At 44.4% G+C, this 23,300-nt stretch overlaps 1 protein-coding gene across 1 annotated transcript; it reads left to right on the top strand.

The window, feature by feature from the left end:
• Positions 1–4,228: 4,228 nt before the first annotated feature.
• Positions 4,229–23,084, top strand: LOC130293832 (indolethylamine N-methyltransferase-like). The gene is made up of 3 exons (XM_056542978.1): positions 4,229–4,379; positions 13,549–13,756; positions 22,306–23,084. The coding sequence occupies exons 1-3, from the start codon at positions 4,229–4,231 to the stop codon at positions 22,727–22,729; spliced, it is 783 nt and encodes a 260-aa protein (XP_056398953.1). The 3' UTR covers positions 22,730–23,084.
• The last annotated feature ends 216 nt before the right edge of the window (positions 23,085–23,300 follow it).

Below are 23,300 nucleotides of genomic sequence, written 5' to 3'. Positions count from 1 at the left end.
AGACGTATGCTGACTCCGCACAAAGATGAGACAGTTCTTGATGTCTACTCTGCTTCTCCACGCCTTACTGTGCCTGTGCGGATATCTTCCTCTACCTTCTCCTTCTCTGCTACGGCCTTCTTGGATTCCGGATCTGCAGGAAATTTTATTTTGGCCTCTCTCATCAACAGGTTCAACATCCCGGTGACCAGTCTCGCCAGACCCCTCTACATCAATTCTGTTAACAATGAAAGATTGGACTGTACCGTGCGTTACCGCACGGAACCTATCCTAATGTGCATCGGCCCTCATCACGAAAAAATTGAATTTTTGGTCCTCTCCAACTGCACTTCTGAAATTCTTCTTGGATTACCGTGGCTTCAACGCCATTCCCCAACCCTTGATTGGTCCACAGGAGAAATCAAGAACTGGGGTACTTCTTGTCACAAGGACTGTCTTAAATCGGTGCCCAGTACTCCTTGCCGTGACCCTGTGGTTCCCCCTGTATCCGGTCTTCCTAAGGCTTATATGGACTATTCTGATGTTTTTTGCAAAAAGCAAGCTGAGACTTTGCCTCCTCACAGGCCTTATGACTGTCCTATTGACCTCCTCCCGGGTACTACCCCACCCCGGGGCAGAATCTATCCTCTGTCTGCTCCAGAGACTCTTGCCATGTCGGAGTACATCCAGGAGAATTTAAAAAAGGGGTTTATCCGCAAGTCCTCCTCTACTGCCGGAGCTGGATTTTTTTTTGTGTCCAAAAAAGATGGCTCCCTACGTCCTTGTATTGATTACCGCGGACTTAATAAAATCACGGTAAAAAACCGCTACCCCTTACCTCTTATCTCGGAACTCTTTGATCGCTTACAAGGTGCCCACATCTTTACCAAACTGGACTTAAGAGGTGCTTATAATCTCATCCGCATCAGGGAGGGGGACGAATGGAAGACCACATTTAACACCAGAGATGGACACTTTGAGTATCTGGTCATGCCCTTTGGCCTATGCAACGCCCCTGCCGTCTTCCAAGACTTTGTTAATGAAATTTTTCGTGATCTCCTATATTCCTGTGTTGTGGTTTATCTGGACGATATTCTGATTTTTTCTGCCAACTTAGAAGAACACCGCCAGCATGTCCGCATGGTTCTTCAGAGACTTCGTGACAATCAACTTTATGCCAAAATGGAGAAATGTCTCTTTGAATGTCAATCTCTTCCTTTCCTAGGATACTTGGTCTCTGGCCAGGGACTACAAATGGACCCAGATAAACTCTCTGCCGTCTTAGATTGGCCACGCCCCTCCGGACTCCGTGCTATCCAACGTTTTTTGGGGTTCGCCAATTATTACACACAGTTTATTCCACACTTTTTCACTATTGTGGCTCCTATCGTGGCTTTAACCAAGAAAAATGCCAATCCCAAGTCCTGGTCCCCCCAAGCGGAAGACGCATTTAAACATCTCAATTCTGCCTTTTCTTCCGCTCCCGTGCTCTCCAGACCTGACCCATCTAAACCCTTCCTATTGGAGGTAGATGCCTCCTCAGTGGGAGCTGGAGCTGTCCTTCTACAAAAAAATTCTTCCGGGCATGCTGTGACTTGTGTTTTTTTTTTCTAGGACCTTCTCCCCGGCGGAGAGAAACTATTCCATCGGGGATCGAGAACTACTGGCCATTAAATTGGCGCTTGAGGAATGGAGGCACCTGCTGGAGGGATCAAAATTTCCAGTTATCATATACACTGATCACAAGAATCTCTCCTACCTCCAGTCTGCCCAACGACTGAACCCTCGCCAGGCTAGGTGGTCGTTGTTCTTTGCCCGTTTTAACTTTGAAATCCATTTTCGCCCTGCTGACAAGAACATTAGGGCCGATGCCCTCTCTCGTTCTTCTGATGCCTCTGAAGTAGAGGTCTCTCCGCAACACATCATTCCTCCGGACTGTCTGATCTCCACTTCTCCAGCTTCCATCAGGCAAACTCCTCCAGGGAAGACCTTCGTTTCTCCACGCCAGCGTCTCGGGATTCTCAAATGGGGACACTCCTCCCACCTCGCAGGCCATGTGGGCATCAAAAAATCCTTGCAACTCATCTCTCGATTTTATTGGTGGCCGACTCTGGAGACTGATGTTATTGATTTCGTGCGGGCCTGTACTGTCTGTGCCCGGGATAAGACTCCTCGCCAGAAGCCTGCTGGTCTCCTTCATCCTCTGCCTGTTCCTGAACAGCCTTGGTCACAGATTGGTATGGACTTTATTATGGACTTGCCCTCATCCCGTGGCAACACAGTTGTTTGGGTGGTCGTTGATCGATTTTCCAAGATGGCACATTTTATTCCTCTTCCTGGTCTTCCTTCAGCGCCTCAGTTGGCAAAGCAATTTTTTGTACACATTTTTCGCCTTCACGGTTTGCCCACGCATATCGTCTCAGATAGAGGCGTCCAATTTGTGTCTAAATTCTGGAGGGCCCTCTGTAAACAGCTCAAGATCAAATTAAACTTCTCTTCTTCTTATCATCCCCAATCCAATGGGCAAGTAGAAAGAGTTAATCAGGTCCTGGGTGACTATTTACGGCATTTTGTTTCCTCCCGCCAGGATGACTGGGCAGATCTTCTACCATGGGCCGAATTCTCATACAACTTCAGAGTCTCAGAATCTTCTGCCAAGTCCCCATTTTTCGTGGTGTACGGCCGTCACCCTCTTCCCCCCCTCCCTACTCCCTTGCCCTCTGGTTTGCCCGCTGTGGATGAAGTGGCTCGTGATCTTTCCACCATATGGAAAGAGACCCAAAATTCTCTTTTACAGGCTTCATCCCGGATGAAAAGATTTGCTGATAAAAAAAGAAGAACTCCCCCCATTTTTGCTCCCGGAGACAAGGTATGGCTCTCCGCTAAATATGTCCGCTTTCGTGTCCCCAGTTACAAACTGGGACCACGCTATCTTGGTCCTTTCAAAATCAAGTGCCAGATCAACCCTGTCTCTTACAAACTCCTTCTTCCTCCTTCTCTCCGTATTCCCAATGCCTTCCATGTCTCTCTCTTTAAACCACTCATCCTTAACCGCTTCTCTCCCAAAGTTGTTTCTCCCACTCCAGTTTCCGGATCTTCTGACGTCTTTTCTGTGAAGGAGATTCTAGCATCCAAAACGGTCAGAGGTAAAAGATTCTTCTTGGTCGACTGGGAGAATTGCGGCCCTGAGAAGAGATCCTGGGAACCTGAGGACAACATCCTGGACAAAAGTCTTATCCTCAGGTTCTCAGGCTCCAAAAAGAGGGGGAAACCCAAGGGGGGGGGGGGGGGGGTACTGTTACGCCGAGCGCTCCGGGTCCCCGCTCCTCCCCGGAGCGCTCGCAGCGTTCTCTCATTCGCAGCGCCCCGGTCAGACCTGCTGACCGGGTGCGCTGCGATATTACTCCCAGCCGGGATGCGATTCGCGATGCGGGACGCGCCCGCTCGCGATGCGCATCTCGGCTCCCGTACCTGACCCGTTCCCCGTCTGTGTTGTCCCGGCGCGCGCGGCCCCGCTCCTTAGGGCGCGCGCGCGCCAGGTCTCTGCCATTTAAAGGGCCGCTGCGCCACTGATTGGCGCAGCAGGCCTAATCAGTATTCTCACCTGTGCACTCCCTACTTATACCTCACTTCCCCTGCACTCCCTCACCGGATCTTGTTGCCATTGTGCCAGTGAAAGCGTTCCCTTGTGTGTTCCTAGCCTGTGTTCCAGACCTCCTGCCGTTGCCCCTGACTACGATCCTTGCTGCCTGCCCTGACCTTCTGCTACGTCCGACCTTGCTCTTGTCTTCTCCCTTGTACCGCGCCTATCTTCAGCAGTCAGAGAGGTTGAGCCGTTGCTGGTGGATACGACCTGGTTGCTACCGCCGCTGCAAGACCATCCCGCTTTGCGGCGGGCTCTGGTGAATACCAGTAGCAACTTAGAACCGGTCCACCAGCACGGTCCACGCCAATCCCTCTCTGGCACAGAGGATCCACCTCCAGCCAGCCGAGTCGTGACAACTATAACCAAGTCTGTAGGGTTTAGTGTGGGCGAACAGGCTGACAGTTTTCCTTTAAATGTACGAATCTATAAACACTAGTTTGTTTAATTCAACACATGAATCTATTATCAAAATTTTCCCATGACTGACTCATGAATATTATGTCTCATGGACTGATCAGTAATTCTTCCTTAGGCTTTGTGAAATTATATAAACCTGGGCTCCGGTGTAGATACAGTCACCTGTCTGTGATAGAAGATTAGATGATGGATTCCAGCCCCCGTAAGCTTTATCATGTACATGGATTTGATTCTAGACAAGTGCTGGACCATTATTTTTCGGATAAACCTGAAATGGTCTTTGCAGAGGATTCATTGATATTTCCCATTGAAAATCTTACAAAAACCTTTACAGAGGGTACGTGTCTTAAATTTTCTATAGTTAATTAGTTTTAAAAATCCATAAACAAATTATAACGACCAGATAGACTTTTTTAGGGTGTTGCAGATTAGAAGGGGCAACCACATGGTCCGGATATCTTCTCAAGTATAGAGAGCAAAACAAAGTCTTGGTTTTTGAATATGATGAGAGATGTCAGGTTATGAGGTTTAGTGAAGTCATTGTTTTACCTTCTATAATCACCAGAGGGTAGGGTCACATATAGTGTAAACACTGCGTATTTGATGCACCAGCATATTTCTGTGCTAGCAAACCTATCGGAGTAATAATAAACACCCATATACTTTGCTAGCACTGAAATACACAGGCGCGTCAAATACACAGTGTTTATGCTACATTTGACCCTACCCTTAATCGGTTCTGTAATAGGAATTTTTTGTTTACAAGTTTGTCCAAGTGCCACTTCTTGGTCTCTTTTAACATCGATAGAGGTTCAGGGGGTTTTCCCATTAGGATAAATAGGTTTAAAGTGATGCATAATGTGAAATGAAATATATTTTTTGAATGTACAAGCATTTTAGAATATATACTCTTTAAGTGATACAGTATATCCTTACAGTACTTATCCCCCATGTGCCTGCTTTGTGTTGCCAACCATTTATTACCACTTAACGGCATCCACCATGGAGATCTGAAAAGATCAGCTTAATTGTAATACACTGGTCTGTCCCATAAGAATTAGAAGTTATTCTACACTGTATATGCAATTGAGAAGTATTACAAGAAAGCATATGCATCCAATCACTGCAGGCTGCTTGGTAACCCCCCCCCCCTCCTTTCCATTTTAAGACAGGAGTCTGATAGGACAGGAGTGAGCACAGAGGAGTGCTAGCCCACCTCCCCTTCACTTCCTGTACTTTGTCCCATTCTGTGCTTCATCTGGGAAAACAATGATTCTGCAGTCAGACAAAATTATGTCCTGGATGGTATGGGGACCCCTAGTGGGCTTTCAATAAGTCACAATTACTATAAAAAGAAAGCAAATAAATTATGAAGTACAGGGTGGGCCATTTATATGGATACACCTTAATAAAATGGGAATGGTTGGTGATATTAACTTCCTGTTTGTGGCACATTAGTATATGTGAGGGGGGAAACTTTTCAAGATGGGTGGGGGACCATGGCAGCCATTTTGGAGTTGGCCATTTTGAATCCAACTTTTGTTTTTTTTTTCAATAGGAAGAGGGTCAAGTGACACATCAAACTTATTGGGAATTTCACAAGAAAAACAATGATTGGTGTTTGGTTTTCACATAACTTTATTCTTTTATGAGTTTCTGACCACTTATAAAATGTGCTGTCCATTGTGTTGGATTGTCAATGCAACCCTCTTCTCCCACTCTTCACACACTGATAGCAACACCGCAGGGGAAATGCTAGCACAGGCTTCCAGTATCCGTATACACTGCTATATACTACTATATACACCGCAGGAGAAATGCTAGCACAGGCTTCAAGTATCCGTATACACTGCTATATACTACTATATACACCGCAGGAGAAATGCTAGCACAGGCTTCCAGTTTCCATAGTTTCAGGTGCTGCACATCTCGTATCTTCACAGCATAGACATTTGCCTTCAGATGACCCCTAAGATAAAAGTCTAAGGGGGTCAGATCGGGAGACCTTGGGGGCCATTCAACTGGCCCACGATGACCAATCCGTTTTCCAGGAAACTGTTCATCTAGGAATGCTCGGACCTGACACCCATAATGTGGTTTTGCACCATATTGCTGGGAAAACTCAGGGAACGTGCAGTTTCAGTACATAAAGAGGGAAACACATCATTATGTAGCAATTTTGCATATCCAGTGGCCTTGAGGTTTCCATTGATGAAGAATGGCCCCACTATCTTTGTACCCCATATACCACACCATACCATCAATTTTTGTGTTCCAACAGTCTTGGAGAGATCTATCCAATGTGGTTAGTGTCAGACCAATAGCGGTGGTTTTGTTTGTTAACTTCACCATTCACATAAAAGTTTCCTCATCACTGAACAAAATCTTCTGCGTAAACTGAGGGTCCTGTTCCAATTTTTGTTTTGCCCATTCTGCAGCACCTGAAACTACTGATACTGGAAGCCTGTGCTAGCATTTCTCCTGCGGTGTGGCTATCAGTGTGTGAAGAGTGGGATAAGAGGGTTGCATTGACAATCCAACACAATAGGCAGCACATCTAAACTTGTAGCCCTCCAGATGTTGCAAAACTGCAAATCCCAGCATGTCCAAACAGCAAACAGCTGTCTCGGCATGCTGGGAGATGTAGTTGCATAACTCCAGCTGTTGCATAACTACATCTCCCATCATGCCCTTCGGCGATCAGTACATGCTGGGAGTTGTAGTTTTACAACAGCTGGGGGTACACTGGTTGGAAAATACTGAGTTAGGTAACAGAACCTAACTGAAGGTTTTCCAACCAGTGTGCCTCCAGCTGTTGCAAAACTACAACTCCCAGCATGCACGGTCTGTCAGTACATGCTGGGAGTTGTAGTTTTAAAACAGCTGGAGGTTTGCCCCTCCCCCCCCCCATGTGAATGTACAGGGTACATTCACGTGGGGGAGTTTACAGTGAGTTTCCTGCTTGAAGTATGAGCTGCGGCAAATTTTTTACCGCAGCACAAACTCCTAGCAGGGAACTCACTGTAAACCTCTGCCCGTGTGAATGTACCCTAAAAAAAACTACACTACACTAACACATAATAAAGAGTAAAACACGACATATACACCCCCTTACACTGTCCCCCCCAATAAAAATGAAAAACTTATTGTAAGGCAGTGTTTTCAAAACGGAGCCTCCAGCTGTTGCAAAACAACAACTCCCAGCATTTCCCGACAGCCACTGACTGTCCAGGCATGCTGGGAGTTTAGCAACAGCTGGAGGCACCCTGTTTGAGAATTACTGGTGTAGAATACCCCCATGTCCACCCCTATGCAATCCCAAATTTAGTCCTCAAATGCGCATGGCACTCTCTCACTTCAGATCCCTGTTGTATTTCAAGGAAACAGTTAAGTGCCACATATAGGGTAGTTTCGTACTTGGGAGGAATTGTTCTACAAATTTTATGAAAAGGATAAGTTAGGGGCTACACCAGCCTGTTAGTGTAAAAAAAAAAAAAATAAATTGCTGCCCCATACTTTTTATTTTCACAAGAGGTAAAAGGAAAAAAAGATCCCCAAAATTTGTAACGCAATTTCTCCTGAGTACGGAAATACCTCATATGTGGACGTAAAATGCTCTGCAGGCACAAAACAAGGCTCAGGAGTGAGAGCGCACTATGTACATTTGAGGCCTAAATTAATTATTTGCACAGGGGTGGCTGATTTTACAGCGGTTCTGACGCAAAAAAAAAATACCCACATGTGACCCCATTTTGGAAATGTCACCCTTCACAGAACTGAACAAGGGGTATAGTGAACCTTAACACCCCACAGGTGTATGACAAATTTTCATTAAAGTTAGATGGGAAAATGAAAAAAACTATTTTTTTTCACTAAAATGTTGGTGTTACCCCCAAAATTTGTAACCCCATTTCTTCTGAGTAAGAACATACCCCATATGTGGATGAAAAGTGCTCTGCGGGCGCAGTAAAATGCTCAGAAGAAAAGGAGCACCGTTGGGATTTTGAAGAGAAAATTTGTCCGGAATTGAAGGCCACGTGTGTTTACAAAGCCCCCATAGTGCCAGAACAATGGACCCCCCACATGTGACCCCATTTTGGAAACTACACCCCTCATGTAATGTATTAAGGGGTGCAGTGAGCATTTATGCCCCACAGGTGTCTGACAGATTTTTGGAACAGTGGTCCGTGAAAATGAAAAATTTAATTTTTCATTTGCTCAGCCCACTGTTCCAAAGATCTGTCAAACGCCAGTGGGGTAAATCCTCACTGCACCACTTATTAAATTCTGTGAGGGGTTTAGTTTCCAAAATGGGGTCATATGTAGGTGGGGGTCCACTGTTCTGGCACCACAGGGGGCTTTGTAAACGCATATGGACCCAGACTTCCATTCCAAACAAATGGGGTATTTCCATACTCTGAAGAAATGGGGTTACAAATTTTGGGGGTAATTTTCTCCTATTACCCCTTGTACAAATGTAAAACTTGGGAAAAAAACAGCATTTTAGTGAATTTTTAAAAAAATTTTCATTTACACATACAACTTTAACAAAAAGTCGTGAAATACCTGTGAGGTGTTAACCCCTTAAGGACTGAGCCCTTTTTCACCTTAAGGACTCGGCCATTTTTTGCAAATCTGACCACTGTCCCTTTAAACATTAATAACTCTGGAATGCTTTTAGTTATCATTCTGATTCCGAGACTGTTTTTTCGTGACATATTCTACTTTAACTTAGTGGTACAATTTTTTGGTAACTTGCATCCTTTCTTGGTGAAAAATCCCAAAATTTGATGAAAAATTTGAAAATTTTGCATTTTTCTAACTTTGAAGCTCTCTGCTTGTAAGGAAAATGGATATTCCAAATATTTTTTTTTTTATTCACATATACAATATGTCTACTTTATATTTGCATCATAAAATTGATGAGTTTTTACTTTTGTAAGACACCAGAGGGCTTCAAAGTTCCACAGCAATTTTCCAATTTTTCACAAAATTTTGAAACTCGCTTTTTTTCAGGGACCAGTTCAGGTTTGAAGTGGATTTGAAGGGTCTTCATATTAGAAATACCCCATAAATGACCCCATTATAAAAACTACACCCCCGAAAGTATTCAAAATGACATTCAGTAAGTGTTTTAACCCTTTACGGGATTCACAGGAATAGCAGCAAAGTGAAGGAGAAAATTCACAATCTTCATTTTTTACACTCGCATGTTCTTGTAGACCCAATTTTTGAATTTTTGCAAGGGGTAAAAAGGAGAAAATTTTTACTTGTATTTGAAACCCAATTTCTCTCGAGTAAGCACATACCTCATATGTCTATGTAAAGTGTTCGGCGGGCGCAGTAGAGGGCTCAGAAGGGAAGGAGTGTCAAATGGTTTTTGGGGGGCATGTCACCTTTAGGAAGCCCCTATGGTGCCAGAACAGCAAAAAACCCCACATGGCATACCATTTTGGAAACTAGACCCCTCGGGGAACGTAACAAGGGGTAATGTGAACCTTAATACCCCACAGGTGATTCACGACTTTTGCATATGTAAAAAAAAAAAAATGTTTTACTTAAAATGCTTGGTTTCCCTAAAGTTTTACATTTTTAAAAAGGGTAATAGCAGAAAATACCCCCCAAAATTTGAAGCCCAATTTCTCCCGATTCAGAAAACACCCGATATGGGGGTGAAAAGTGCTCTGCTGGCGCACTACAGGTCTCAGAAGAGAAGGAGTCACATTTGGCTTTTTTGAAGGAAATTTTGCTCTGGGGGCATGCCGCATTTAGGAAGCCCCTATGGTGCCAGAACAGCAAAAAAAAAACACATGGCATACCATTTTGGAAACTAGACCCCTCGGGGAACGTAACAAGGGGTAAAATGAACCTTAATACCCTACAGGTGTTTCACGACTTTTGCATATGTAAAAAAAAATAAAAAAATTTACCTAAAATGCTTGGTTTCCCAAAAAATTTACATTTATACAAAGGGTTAAAGCAGAAAATATCCCCCAAAATTTGAAGCCCAATTTCTCCCGATTCAGAAAACACCCCATTTGGGTGTGATAAGTGCTCTGTTGGCGCACTACAGGTCTCAGAAGAGAAGGAGTCACATTTGGCTTTTTGAAAGCAAATTTTGCTCTGGGGGCATGCCGCATTTAGGAAGCCCCTATGGTGCCAGGACAGCAAAAAAAAACCACATGGCATACCATTTTGTAAACTAGACCCTCGGGGAATGTAACAAGGGGTTAAGTGAACCTTAATACACCACAGGCGTTTCACGACTATTGCATTTGTAAAAAAAAAAAAAATAATTTTACCTAAAATGCTTCTTTTCCCAAAAACTTAACATTTTTAAAAAGGGTAAAAGCAGAAAATACCCCCCAAAATTTGAAGCTTAATTTCTCCCGAGTACGGCGATACCCCATATGTGACCCTTAACTGTTGCCTTGAAATACGACAGGGCTCCAAAGTGAGAGCACCATGCGCATTTGAGGCCTAGATTAGGGATTGCATAGGGGTGGACATAGGGGTATTCTACGCCAGTATTTCCCAAACAGGGTGCCTCCAGCTGTTGTAAACTCCCAGCATGCCTGGACAGTCAACGGCTGTCCGACAATACTGGGAGTTGTTGTTTTGCAACAGCTGGAGGCTCCGTTTTGGAAACCGTGGCGTACCAGACATTTTTCATTCTTATTGGGGAGGGGAGGGGGGTTGTATAGGGGTATGTGTATATGTAGTGTTTTTTACTTTTTATTTTATGTTTTGTTAGTTTAGTGTTTTTAGGGTACAGTCGCACGGGCAGGGGTTCACAGTAGTTTCTCGCTGGCAGTTTGAGCTGTTGCAGAAAATTTGCTGCAGCTCAAACTTGCAGCCCGATACTTACTGTAAGCCTCCGCCCATGTGAGTGTACCCTGTACATTCACATTGGGGGGGACATCCAGCTGTTGCAAAACTACAACTCCCAGCATGCGCTGACAGACTGTACATGCTGAGAGTTTTAGTTTTGCAACAGCTGTAGCCACACTGGTTATGTATCACGGCGTTTGTGACCTTACTCAGTGTTTAAAAACCAGTGTGCCTCCAGCTGTTGCAAAACTACAACTCCCAGCATGTATGGTGCATGGTGTAAGGTGACTGCTGGGAGTTGTAGTTTGCAACAGCTGGAGGCACACCGGTTGTGAAACACTAAGTTAGGTAAAAAAAAAAAACTCTAAGTTTCACAACCAGTGCGCCTTCAGCTGTTGCAAAACTACAACTCTCAGCAGTCACCGACAGCCAACGGGCATGCTGGGAGTTGTAGTTATGCAACCAGCAGATGCACCACTACAACTCCCAGCATGCACTTTAGCTGTTTGTGCAAGCTGGGAGTTGTAGTTATACAACAGCTGAAGGTACACTTTTCCATAGAAAAAATGTGCCTCCAGCTGTTGCAAAACCATAAGTCCCAGCATGCCCATAAGGGAATGCTGGGAGTTGTGGTGGTCTGCCTCCTGCTGTTGCATAACTACAGCTCCCAGCATGCCCTTTTTGCATGCTAGGAGCTGTTGCTAAGCAACAGCAGGAAGCTATCACTCACCTCCTGCTGCTGCTTCATCGCAGGAAAGTCCCTCGCCGCCGCCGTCGCTCCTGGGGCCAACGATTTCAGCAGGCATCCGGCTCCGGTCCCCAACCGGCTAGCGATGGGGACCGGATTTCCCACGGGCGTATGGATACGCCCTGCGTCCTTAAGGACTCGGAATGCAGGGCGTATCCATACGCCCTGCATCCTTAAGAGGTTAAGGCTCACTGTACCCCTTGTTACGTTCCTTGAGGGGTGTTTTGCTAATTTTGGAATGTTTCGTTTTCACGCTGTGAAATTTACAGTAAAAATGTGTTCTTTATTTTGTTTTTCAATAAGATTAAAATGATACCCATGTATACATACTTTTCTATTATTGTTGCGCTTAAAAAAATTGCTAACTTTTTAACCAAATTAGTAAGTTAAAAATCCCTCTATTTTGACGACCTATAACTTTTCTGTATAAGCAGCGATATGAGGGCTCATATTTTGCACTGTGATCTGTACTTTTTATTGATACCACTTTTGTGTATATATTAAGCATTTATAAAAAAATGTATTCATTTTTTTTTTAATAAAATGTGACAAAAAAGCAGCAATTTTGGCCTTTCTTTTTACGTTCACACCGTACGGGATCATTAACATTATATTTTAATAGTTTGGACTTTTACCCAGGTGACGATACCAAATATGGTTATTCCTTTTTTTTTTTTGGCACTTTTTGGGGGGGGGGGTAAAATGGGAAAATAGGGTCACTTTGCATTTTTATTGGGGGACGGGATTTTTTAAACTTTTTTTTAAACTTTTTTTTTACACTTTAATACTGCTAATACTGTTCAGTGCTATGCATAGGATCAGTGTTTTCGGCGATCTTCTGCTCTGGTCTGCTCGATCTTAGACCAGAGCAGAAGAAGCCGGGAAGGCAGTGGGGGCAGGTGAGGGAGCTCTGTCCGACAAGTTAGCTGATCTGATCCCCACGGCGGTGCCGCAGGCGATCAGATCAGCATAAAATGTATTGATCACGGCATTTGAGGGGTTAATGGCAGACATCCACGAACGTGCGAATGTCTGCCATTAACCCCTCAAATGCCGTTCGTGGATGTCGGCCATTACCGGCAGATCCCTGGCTGCTATCAGCAACCAGGACCTGACGCACATGACCCGATCATCGCTCCGATGCTCGTGGTCATGTACAGGACATAAATGTACGTCCTGGTGCGCTAGGTACTGCCGCACCAGGACGTTCATTTACGTTCATTTTAACCAAAACAGAAAAACTATGAAAAAATGTAAAATAGTAAAAATAAAATGTATCTTTATTAAAACATTTAAAATTGCATAAAATGGAAGATACAAATCCCTCTCTCCACGAACCTCCAGGTCAGGTATCACATGTACACACCACATGTTAAAGGGGTACTCCACCCCTAGACATCTTATCCCCTATCCAAAGGTTAGGGGATAAGATGTCTGATCTCGGGGATCCTGCTGCTTGATCCCCCACTATCCCCAGCCCTGCACCCCGGTTTTCTGAACATTTATGTTCAGAACGCCGGCTTTGGACGGCCATGGTCATGAGGTCATGCTCCTTTCCATATACATAAATGGATAGGGAATAAGATGTATGGGGGCAGAATACCCCTTTAAGTCATGTGATAAATGCATCAATTGATATAAGCCCAGAAAAAGCTCATTATTTGGTATCTGTAAATGTTTTTTACTCCCTCTTTTATTTATCCAAAGATTGGTCAGGACATGTTTATGGGATATTGGGGGTAAACTAATTCTGTTATTGTATTTTATGCTTTTATATATGTGGATGTATTGGGTGCTGCCCTTCCGTTGAGAGGGATTTGTATCTTCCTTTATATGTAATTTTACATGTATCAATAAAGATAATTTACATTTCTATTTTGCAGAACATTATTAGATATTTCATTATGATTTCTTTTTTCTTCTGTAGGTCACATTAAAGGAGATGTGATGATTGACCTCAGCACTGGTCCCCTGGTTCATCATCTGTTTTCTGCCTGTGAGTTTTTCAAGCACATCATAGTCCTGAAGGTCACTGACGGATGTATCCTGGAGCTGAAGAGATGGCTGGACACACGGACAGGAGCATTCGATTGGGGACATGCCACAAAACTTCATTTAGAGAAAAAAGATAAAAGGTGAAGTATTTGGCTAAATATTAGTGTAAAATCACTGATGATGTTGATACTGCACAAGAGATATGAAAGAAGATCTTGGATATAAATGAGCAAGGCGAATCCGGCGAACCCGGTTTCAACCCGAACTTTAGGATTTTTCCAGGTCGGTGAACTCCCCTACTTTTACCAGTTCGGCTCACGCAAGCCTGTAAATAGTGCAAAAAACATGTTTTTTTTTTGTGGACGGTAGAAGCAAGACGGGCAGGGTCAGTGAGATGACGTAGGGAAAGCAGTAGATCAGATGATAACCCATGTCTATCATGTGATTGGCTGCTTTCATGTGCCAATCAGCACAAAGGCCAATAGGACACAGCCAGGGACACAGCTAAAAGGCCAGTGACGTCACCCACAGCGTTCAGAGCGCTGGGAAGTTGTGCAGCGAGGAGAAACAGAGAGGGAGAAATGCAGAAACACGCATTATAATAAAAATCCAGCATACAGAAAGATGCATCCAACTGGCACTACTGTGATGTCTGAGGAGAGTATGATAAATCCCCAACACCTATTCACTGCACACAGTCACTCACTTTCGCTTATTCGGTGGTGCTCAGCGGCAAAGACCATGCACATGCGGATATATCCAACAAGAAGAAAGAAACTGCAGCAGCTCACCGACATGAAATTCAGGCTTTATTGGAAGCTGGTGTACATACAGGTGCAAATTCACACGAGCGACGTCCATTTCACACTATCGTGCTTCTTCAAGCTCGACTAACAATGTCCACACCTCCCTTGGCTTTATACAGGTATGCGCAGTTACGTGTACCGGAGCAGAGGCGCTGAGTGATGACAGTCATCCACCTGTGCTCAGACTGCACACATGCACTGACAGGTGAGTGTAAGGTGGTATACCTGCCCTGCGCCTGACCTAATATTCACATACCCAGCGCATCCCCAGCCCCAACCAAGATGGACAGCTGTAACCACGGCACATTGGAATCACATATTGTGGACACCTCCTCCCTTAATCTTTCTGCGGCCATAATACGGGGAGTGTGGACATGTTCATTAAAACAAAAGGTGCAATAACAGAATGAGACATATGACATACATTTAAAATTACAATGATATCAAGCTTTACAAAAAGAAAACTCATATCCATTTTGTCATTGAGGCCGAGTGGACTCATGGCATCGGTTTTGAGGATCCATCTTGCCTCTAGTTGCAGAAGTAGTTTATCACAATCTCTTCCATTTCTTGGGGTATTAACTACTTCTAATCCAGAAAATCTCAACACTCCTCCGTCTCCTCCATGCTTTTCTCTTATATGTTCAATTAGTTGTGTACATCCCAACCCTGTGGTTATGGATTTAATATGCTCTCTAACCCTGACATACAGGTTACTAATGGTCTTACCTAAATAAAATCTACCACACAGGCATGTTAGGATGTACATGACGAATTTGGTTTTACAAGTGATAAAATGTCTCACCTCCCAATCTATTCCGCCAACCTTCAAGAATTTTGACTCCAAATTACAATAACAAAATGCACATTGTTTACACTTAAAATTGCCTTGTATTCTAAGTTGACGTAACCAGTTGGTGGTTGGGTAGGAAAATTTGTTGGTGCCAATTATGCTACCAAGGGTCCTATTCTTTCGGTAGGAAAATGATGGCTGCCCTTTCGCAGTATTTCCCAGTACCTTGTCATTTTCAATTAAATGCCAATGTCGTCTGATCGCAGATTGTACGATGGCATCCATCGGGAAGTGTCTAAAAGAAAAGACAAATCTATCCGCTTTTTTTCTTTTTGCATGTTTTTCTCCCACTCCATTCTTTTGCTTTAGTGTATGCTTCCTCCACGATCTTGCCAGGGTACCCCCTGTCGACCAGATGACCTGCCAGTTCCTTAGCCTGCAATTCAAAAGAATGAGATGTAGTATTCAGCCTTTTTAGTCTAACAAATTGACTATAAGGTACTCATTTCTTGATGTGGGGGGGGGATGAAAACTATCAAAATGCAATAAAGCATTGACTGCCGTGGGTTTTCTATACCCGCTGGTAATCCACTGTTGATCCTCTGATTCTACTCGCACATCAAGAAATTCTAAAGTTGAACCACAGAAAATTAAATCCATAACCACGGGGTTTGGATGTGCACAACTAATTGAACATATTAGAGAAAAGTATGGAGGAGATGGAGGAGTGTTGAGATTTTCCGTCTGAGCAATAGTGGATGACTGTCATCACTCAGGGCCTCTGCTCCATTACACGTCACTGCGCCTATCTGTATAAAGCCAAGGGAGGTGTGGACATTGTAAGTTGAGACAGAAGAAGCACGATAGTGTGAAACGGACGTCGCTCTTGTGAATTTGCACCTGTATGTACACCCACTTCCAATAAAGCCTGCATTTTATGTCGATGAGCTGCCGCAGTTTCTTTCCTCTTGTTGGATACATTATACTAAAAAGCCTGTGCATTCCGAACATATAAGGCTTCTAAAGCAACTGTATTTTTTTTACATTTTGGTTTTATTTTTCTTATACATACCTTTTTGTAAGATAAATGCAGTTCAAAGCATTAAAACTTAAAGGGGTACTCCGGTGCTTAGACATCTTATCCCCTATCCAAAGGATATGGGATAAGATGCCTGATCGCGGGAGTCCCGTTGCTGGGGACCCCCCATGATCTTGCACGTGGCACCCCATTTTTAATCAGTCCCCAGAGCATGTTCACTCTTGGTCTGATTACCAGCGACCACAGGGCCGACGGCGTGTGATGTCACGCCTCTGCCCCCTTGTGACGTCACGCTCCACCCCTCAATGCAAGCCTACGGGAGGGGGCGTGATAGCTGTCATGCCCCCTCCCATAGACTTGCATTGAGGGGTGGAGGGCGAGGTCACATGGGGGCGGAGGCATGACGTCACACGCCGCCGGCCCCGTGATCGACCGTAATCAGAGCCGGAGCGAACACGCTCCGGGGACTGATTACAAATGGGGTGCCGTGTGCAAGATCACGGGGGTCCCCAGCGGCGGGACTCCCGCGATCAGGCATCTTATCCCCTATCCTTTGGATAGGGGATAAGATGTCTAAGCACCGGAGAACCCCTTTAAAGTTGACAAGAAGGTTGGTGAAAAATCACCCAAAAAAGATAAAACAATCCTTAATCCCTTAAGGACCCAGCCCATTTTCAACTTAAGGACCTGAGCATTTTTTTCACATCTGACCACTGTCACTTTAACCCCTTATGGACATAGGGCGTATGGGTATGCCCTGATGTCCTGGTAGTTAAGGACACAGGACGTTTCTGTACACCCGTGATATCATTAAGCAGGCACCCCGTGCAAAACCCTGGGGGGACACGAGAACCCCCATGTTGGCAATCGCCACAAATCGCCGGTCAATTCAGACTGGCCATTTGCTGCGATTCCGGTTCAATCGGGTCTCCGGCGACCTGGAAAAAATGGGTGAATGGGGCTGTCCAGGACAGACCCATTCACCCTTACCCAGCAGGAGTGAGGTGGCACTGGTGCCACCTCATGATCACGTGATTGATCACTCAGAACGACCGACCAATCACTACCCTGCTGGGCGGTGATCGGTGCGGCGATCGGGCTGGCGGGGGTCTCCTACCTTTCCCTGGCCTGGCGGGGGTCCCCTCAGGCGGACAGGAGCAATGGCAGCAGCGGTGGCAGCAGCGGTGGCAGCAGCGGTGGCAGACCCGGCAGTGCAGGTGGCAGGATACAGCAGGAGGTGAGGCCTGTTTACCTCCTGCTGTTGCTTAGCAACAACTCTCAGCATGCACAGCCAAAGGGTAAGTTTTGCAACAGCTGGAGTTCCAACTACAACTCCCAGCATGCCCATCGGCTGTCCATGCATGTTGAGAGTTGTAGTTATGCAACAGCTGGAGGCACATTTTTTCTATAAAAAGTGTGCATCCAGCTGTTGCATAACTACAACTCCCAGCATGCATGGACAGCCGAAGGGCATACTGGGAGTTGTAGAAGTTTCCCCCCCCCCCCCATGTGAATGTACATGGTACAGTCACATGGGCGGGGGTTTGCAGAGCGTTTTCTGCTACAATTTTGAGATGCAGCAAATTTTCCGCCTCAGCTCAAAGTCCCAGCGAGAAACTCACTGTAAACCCCCACCCATGTGAATGTACCCTAAAAACACTACACAAAATAAAAAGTAAAACACTACACATATATACACCCCTACACAGCCCCCCCCCCCAATAAAAATAAGAGATGTCTTGCATGGCACTGTTTCCAAAAAGGAACCTCCAGCTGTTGAAAAACAACAACTCCCAGTATTGCCGGACAGCCACTGACTGTCAAGGCATGCTGTGAGTTTTGCAAGAGCTGGAGACACCCTGAGGAAGTCACAGTGTGACGGTACATGTTGCGTACTCTAGTTCATAGAGTTTTTTAAGTGATTTTAGCCTTGCTCTTTTTCTAATGTTATGATACAATTGAATAAAGTATACACATTTTTTCATAATTGGTGTGCGCTTTTTGCAGTGGTTACTGTTGTTGGTTTAGACTGTGTTTTCAATTACTGATTAGCAGCACCCACAGTATTCTTACGAATAGGTTGAGCCCTCCTCTATACACTTTTTTCCAGACCCTGTTTAGGAAACACTGCCGTAGGGTATTTTGGTGGTGGATGCAAATCCCAAATTTAGGCCTCGAATGCGCATGGCGCTCACTTGCTTTGGAGCCCTGCGCTCTCTCACTTTGTGACTCCATTTTGGAAACTACACCCCTCGCGGAATGTAACAAGGGGTATAGTGAGCCTTAACACCCCATAGGTGTTTGACGAATTTTCTTTAAAGTTGTATGTGAAAATGAAAAAAAATGTTTTTTTACTAAAATGCTGGTGTTCCCCTACATTTTTCCTTTTCACAAGGGAGAATAGAAAAAAAGTCCCACAAAATTTGTAACCCCATTTCTTCTGAGTAAGAACATACCCCACATGTAGTTGTAAAGTGCTCTGCGGGCGAACTACGATGCTCAGAAGAGAAGGAGCGCCATTGGGATTTTGGAAATGTGTCCTAAATTGAAGGCCATGCGTGTTTACAAATCCCCCATAGTGCCAGAACAATGGACCCCCCCCACATGTGACCCCATTTGGAAACTACACCCCTCACTTAATGTAATAAGGGGTACAGTGAGCATTTACACCCCACAGGTGTCTGACAGATTTTTGGAACAGTGGTTCGTGAAAATGAAAATTTTAATTTTTCATTTGCACAGCCCACTGTTCCAAAGATCTGTCAAATGCCAGTGGGGTATAAATGCTCATTGCACCCCTTATTAAATTCTGTGAGGGGTGTCGTTTATAAAATGGGGTCACATGTGGGGGGGGTTCCACTGTTCTGGCACTACGGGGGGCTTTGTAAACGCTCATGGCCCCCGACTTCTATTCCAACCAAATTATCTCTTCAAAAGCTCCATGGCGCTCCTTCTCTTCTGAGTATTGTAGTTTGCCCGCAGAGCACTTCACATTCACAAACGGGGTATTTCCATACTCAGAAGAAATGGGGTTACAAATTTTGGGAGGCCTTTTCTCCTATTTCCCCTTGTGAAAATGAAAAATTTGGGGTAACACCAGCATTTTAGTGAAAAAAATTACATTTTTCATTTTCACATCAAACTTTAGCGGAAATTTGTCAAACACCTGTAGGGTGTTAAGGCTTACTATACCCCTTGTTATGTTCCTTAGGGGGCTGTACTTCCAAAATAGTATGCCATGGTTTTTTTTTTTTCTGTTCTGGCACCATAGGGGCTTCCTAAATGTGACATGCCCCCCCAGGAGTGCCTGAGGAAGCCACCGTTTGGTGTGACGGAACACGTGGAGCAAGCCGGTCCCCTGACTCTGGGTGAAATTGTCCTTATGTCTTATCGCTTATTTTAGCATTTGTTAATTCTTGCAGCCAGAGCCTACCCTTATTGCACAGGTTTTTTGATCCTCACATACACTGTGTTATTCTTGGGTAGTTACGTGTATGTTTTTCTTGTACACAGGCACTTTCCTGAGGAATAAAACATAAAGTTTTTTTCTTGGTACATGCTGATGGGTTAGCAGATTGGATGCACTAGGCATTTTATACAGGGTTTATTCATTGCTGCTATATTGTGAGGTTCTGGTATGCTTATAGGGTCGCTTATACGTATATGTTGTATATATTCACCCTAGTTGCTTATTTGCATGAGTCAGGGGAAAGAGATAGGATTATATTCCTAGGCTCTATGGAATTTTTTTTGTTGCATGTTTTTAAATGGTTTTAATGGTGTCTGTACCCCCTCCTTTGTGAGTTTTTTCAATAAAGATTACATTTTATTCATCATACTTATACAGTAGTTGGTGTGCATTCACTTAGGTTGTCAGCTTTCTTCTCCTTGTTGTATCTTGTCATCCTGATGACACTCTTGCCTTGATGTGGCGAGTGGGCTCATACGTTTTGATCAAAAGGTACACTAGGAATCTGTTAGTTTTTGAAATTATGCAAATATATAATAGTACAAGTTGTGGATGTGTTTCTGTTTCTTTTTTTGTTTTACATTTGCACTTTGAGGCCATCCCACCTTATCAGGAGGTGAGAATGCTGGGCCCATTAGCTTTGTAGCCAGCACTCACACCTCCTGGTGGCAGGAGATTTAACGAGTCAGCTGCTCACTCCTATGCCCATGATTGTGAATTGTTCCTTTTAGTAGCATTCCTGTACCCTGTGCTATTCTGTGACCTGCCCTCTGCATGTGACCTGATCTTGCCTCTTACATGCTGATTTTGTACCATGCTAATTACTAGGTTTGACCCTTGCTTGTTCTGACTTTGCTCTTGGTTCTGATGTTGTACTATGCTGCCATATTGTTTTTTTGACTCTTTGACTTGTCCCTGGTTAACTGCTTGTATGCTGATTTTGTATAGTTTTGCCCATGTGTTGCTGACCTGGCCTATCTGACTTTTCTGATGCCCCTGTGCACTTGCTTCAGTGAAGGGACCATCACTCAGATGAGGGCCGCTGTTTAGGGTGGATTGTCCAAGTAGGTAGGGACAGTGGTTTGAAGCTAGCTCAGATCTTCATTGCTGCCTACCCCAATGTGAGGTAGTTTAATAAAAATAGCAGGTTACCTAAAACTGGACATTTTGTTTTGCTGTCATCTGTCCTCTGCTTACCTTATGTTTGAAATTAAAGATGTGAGTAGAACAATTTGTGTTTATGCACATGGATTTCATTCTTTCTTCCATCTACAATAGGATTCAGAATAATAATGGGTAATATTGGGGGAGGGGGGCACATTATAAGATTTATACCATAGTTACGTAGTATGGTTAACCTCCTGAGCGGTAATCCCGAGCGTGACTCGGGGTTAATTTTCCCTGCCAGGATCGGTAACCCCGAATCACGCTCGGGGTAGAATTGCAGAGTTCCTGGCCGGGCTGCACGATATATCGCAAAAGCAATGCGATATAGCGATGCGGCCCCCCGGGAAAACATGCGATTATCTGCTCTGGTCAGCTCCCGTTGCGGGGGCCGGCCAGAGCAGGTAAAGGAAAATACTAAAAGTCAGTATTTCCCTACCAGGGGGCCTCCAGCTGTTGCAAAACTACAACTCTCAGCATGCCCGAACAGCCAAAGGCTGTCCGGGCATGCTGGGAGTAGTAGTTTCACAACAGCTGGAGGCCCCCTGGTAGAAAAACACTGAGCTAAGTGTAAAAGGAAGAAGTAGTAAAATAAAAAAAACCTTTTGCTCACCTAATCCCGGTCCCTGCAGATGCCGTTCCCCTCCGTGCGGTCCGGGGTGTTCTCTCTTCACTATTCATCTTCTAGGACCTTTCACTTTTCAGCCAATCACAGGCCGCAGTGGTGTAAAGCCTGTGATTGGCTGAAGGGGAAAGGGCTTGTTCTGCAGCAAATACACTAGGTTTGAAATCTGACAGCAAACCCAGTGTATTCTGCTGCAGGACAAGAAGGCGACAAGGGGGGGGGGGGGATGTGACAAGGGGGGAATGTGACAAGGGGGGAATGTGACAGAGGGGGAATGTGACAAGGGGGGAATGTGACAAGGGGGGGAGGGGAATGTGACATGAAGGGGGGATGTGACGGGGGGGAGGGGAATGTGACATGAAGGGGGGATGTGACAAGGGGGGGGGATGTGACAGGGGGAGGGGAATGTAACATGAAGGGGGAGAATGTGACAAGGGGGGGAATGTGACAAGGGGGGAAGAATGTGACAAGGAGGGGGGAGAATGTGACAAGGAGGGGGGAGAATGTGACAAGGAGGGGGGAGAATGTGTCGGGGGATGTGACAAGGGAGAGGGGGAATGTGACGGGGGAGATGTGAAATGGGCGGAGGGAGATGTGAAATTCAGTTAAAAAAAATTGTACCGCTTTTGGTACACATTTCCAGACAGAATCATACCGCCAGGGAGGTTAAAAAATCATGTCCAATAGCCTTCACATTTTCTAATAGTACTAGAAAAAACAAACAAATTAACTACTAAGCTTTTATGCTGCTCTAACTGATGTGGACTGTCCATATTTTTTTTATCTTTTTTAGTGACCAATTACAGGAAACAGAAGAAAAAGTGAGATCGGCCGTTCAACATGATATGAAATGTGACCTTGAGAAAGAAAATATGACGGATCCGATAGTCTTACCACCAGCAGATTGTATTATCATTGTTCGGCTCCTGGATCAGATCAGCAAAGACCAAGATGACTACACGAGATATCTCAGGAAGTTCTCAAAGCTGCTGAAACCTGGAGGACACCTGATATTAATTGGGTGTTTAGATACAACATATTATACAGTCGGGAAAGACAAGCTCCATGCTTTTACATATGATGAGGATTTTGCCGGGAAAGTTCTAGTTGGAGAAGGATTTGTTATAGATAACTGTAAGGTTAAGAAGAGAACGGCTGTGAGTGACCTTTTGGACTATAAGGCCATGCTATTCATTGCAGCTCACAAGGAGAAGTAGAAATTGGAAACAAGCAAATTAAGCTAAGTCCACATATTGTAAAATCACTTGAAAAACATGAAATTGAGTTGATAATAATATTTCATGTAATATTGTTCTCTGTGAAACTCTGTGGAAAAGGAGGCATTAGTGCGAATACTGTCCTAATTCCAATGTAATTTTACCATGTGTGAACCTGGCCTTAGGCTCTGCTTAGATTGTATTCAGGTCTAAGAATATAGGAAGACATGTACTAAGAAGCACAATAGGCTTTGCTATGATTGAATATGAATTTTACTAGAAATGTCTGATTAAACAATCTGTCTTCTTCTTGGACATCATGGTGTACATACAAGGCTTCTGGTTATTTGCATTATACCAACAGTGTAATAAAGGTAAATATATAACTCTGGACTGTCTGCACTTTTCTTGAGGAGGATATGTATTTTTTGTCTTCTCCTTAGAATAAGAATAATGAATCTGGATGTATGTGTCATAAATTTCTATTACATTACAAAGTAAATGAACAAAATGTGAAAAATATTTTCGATGAATTTTCCTCATCCTTCGAGCTCAAACGCAATAACCTATT

Source organism: Hyla sarda, chromosome 10, assembly GCF_029499605.1.
Source record: "Hyla sarda isolate aHylSar1 chromosome 10, aHylSar1.hap1, whole genome shotgun sequence".
In the NCBI taxonomy this organism is placed as follows: domain Eukaryota; kingdom Metazoa; phylum Chordata; class Amphibia; order Anura; family Hylidae; genus Hyla; species Hyla sarda.
The sequence above is the reverse complement of the archived record's forward strand: the minus strand, read 5'-3'. Positions and strand labels throughout refer to the sequence as shown.

Excerpts from the sequence above, each read along its gene's own strand:
- LOC130293832 (XM_056542978.1), top strand. The coding sequence starts at position 4,229 with ATGGATTCCAGCCCCCGTAAGCTTTATCATGTACATGGATTTGATTCT. Across the intron at positions 4,380-13,548 it reads TACAAAAACCTTTACAGAGG|GTCACATTAAAGGAGATGTG; the intron begins GTACGTGTCTTA and ends TTTCTTCTGTAG. Across the intron at positions 13,757-22,305 it reads TTAGAGAAAAAAGATAAAAG|TGACCAATTACAGGAAACAG; the intron begins GTGAAGTATTTG and ends TATCTTTTTTAG.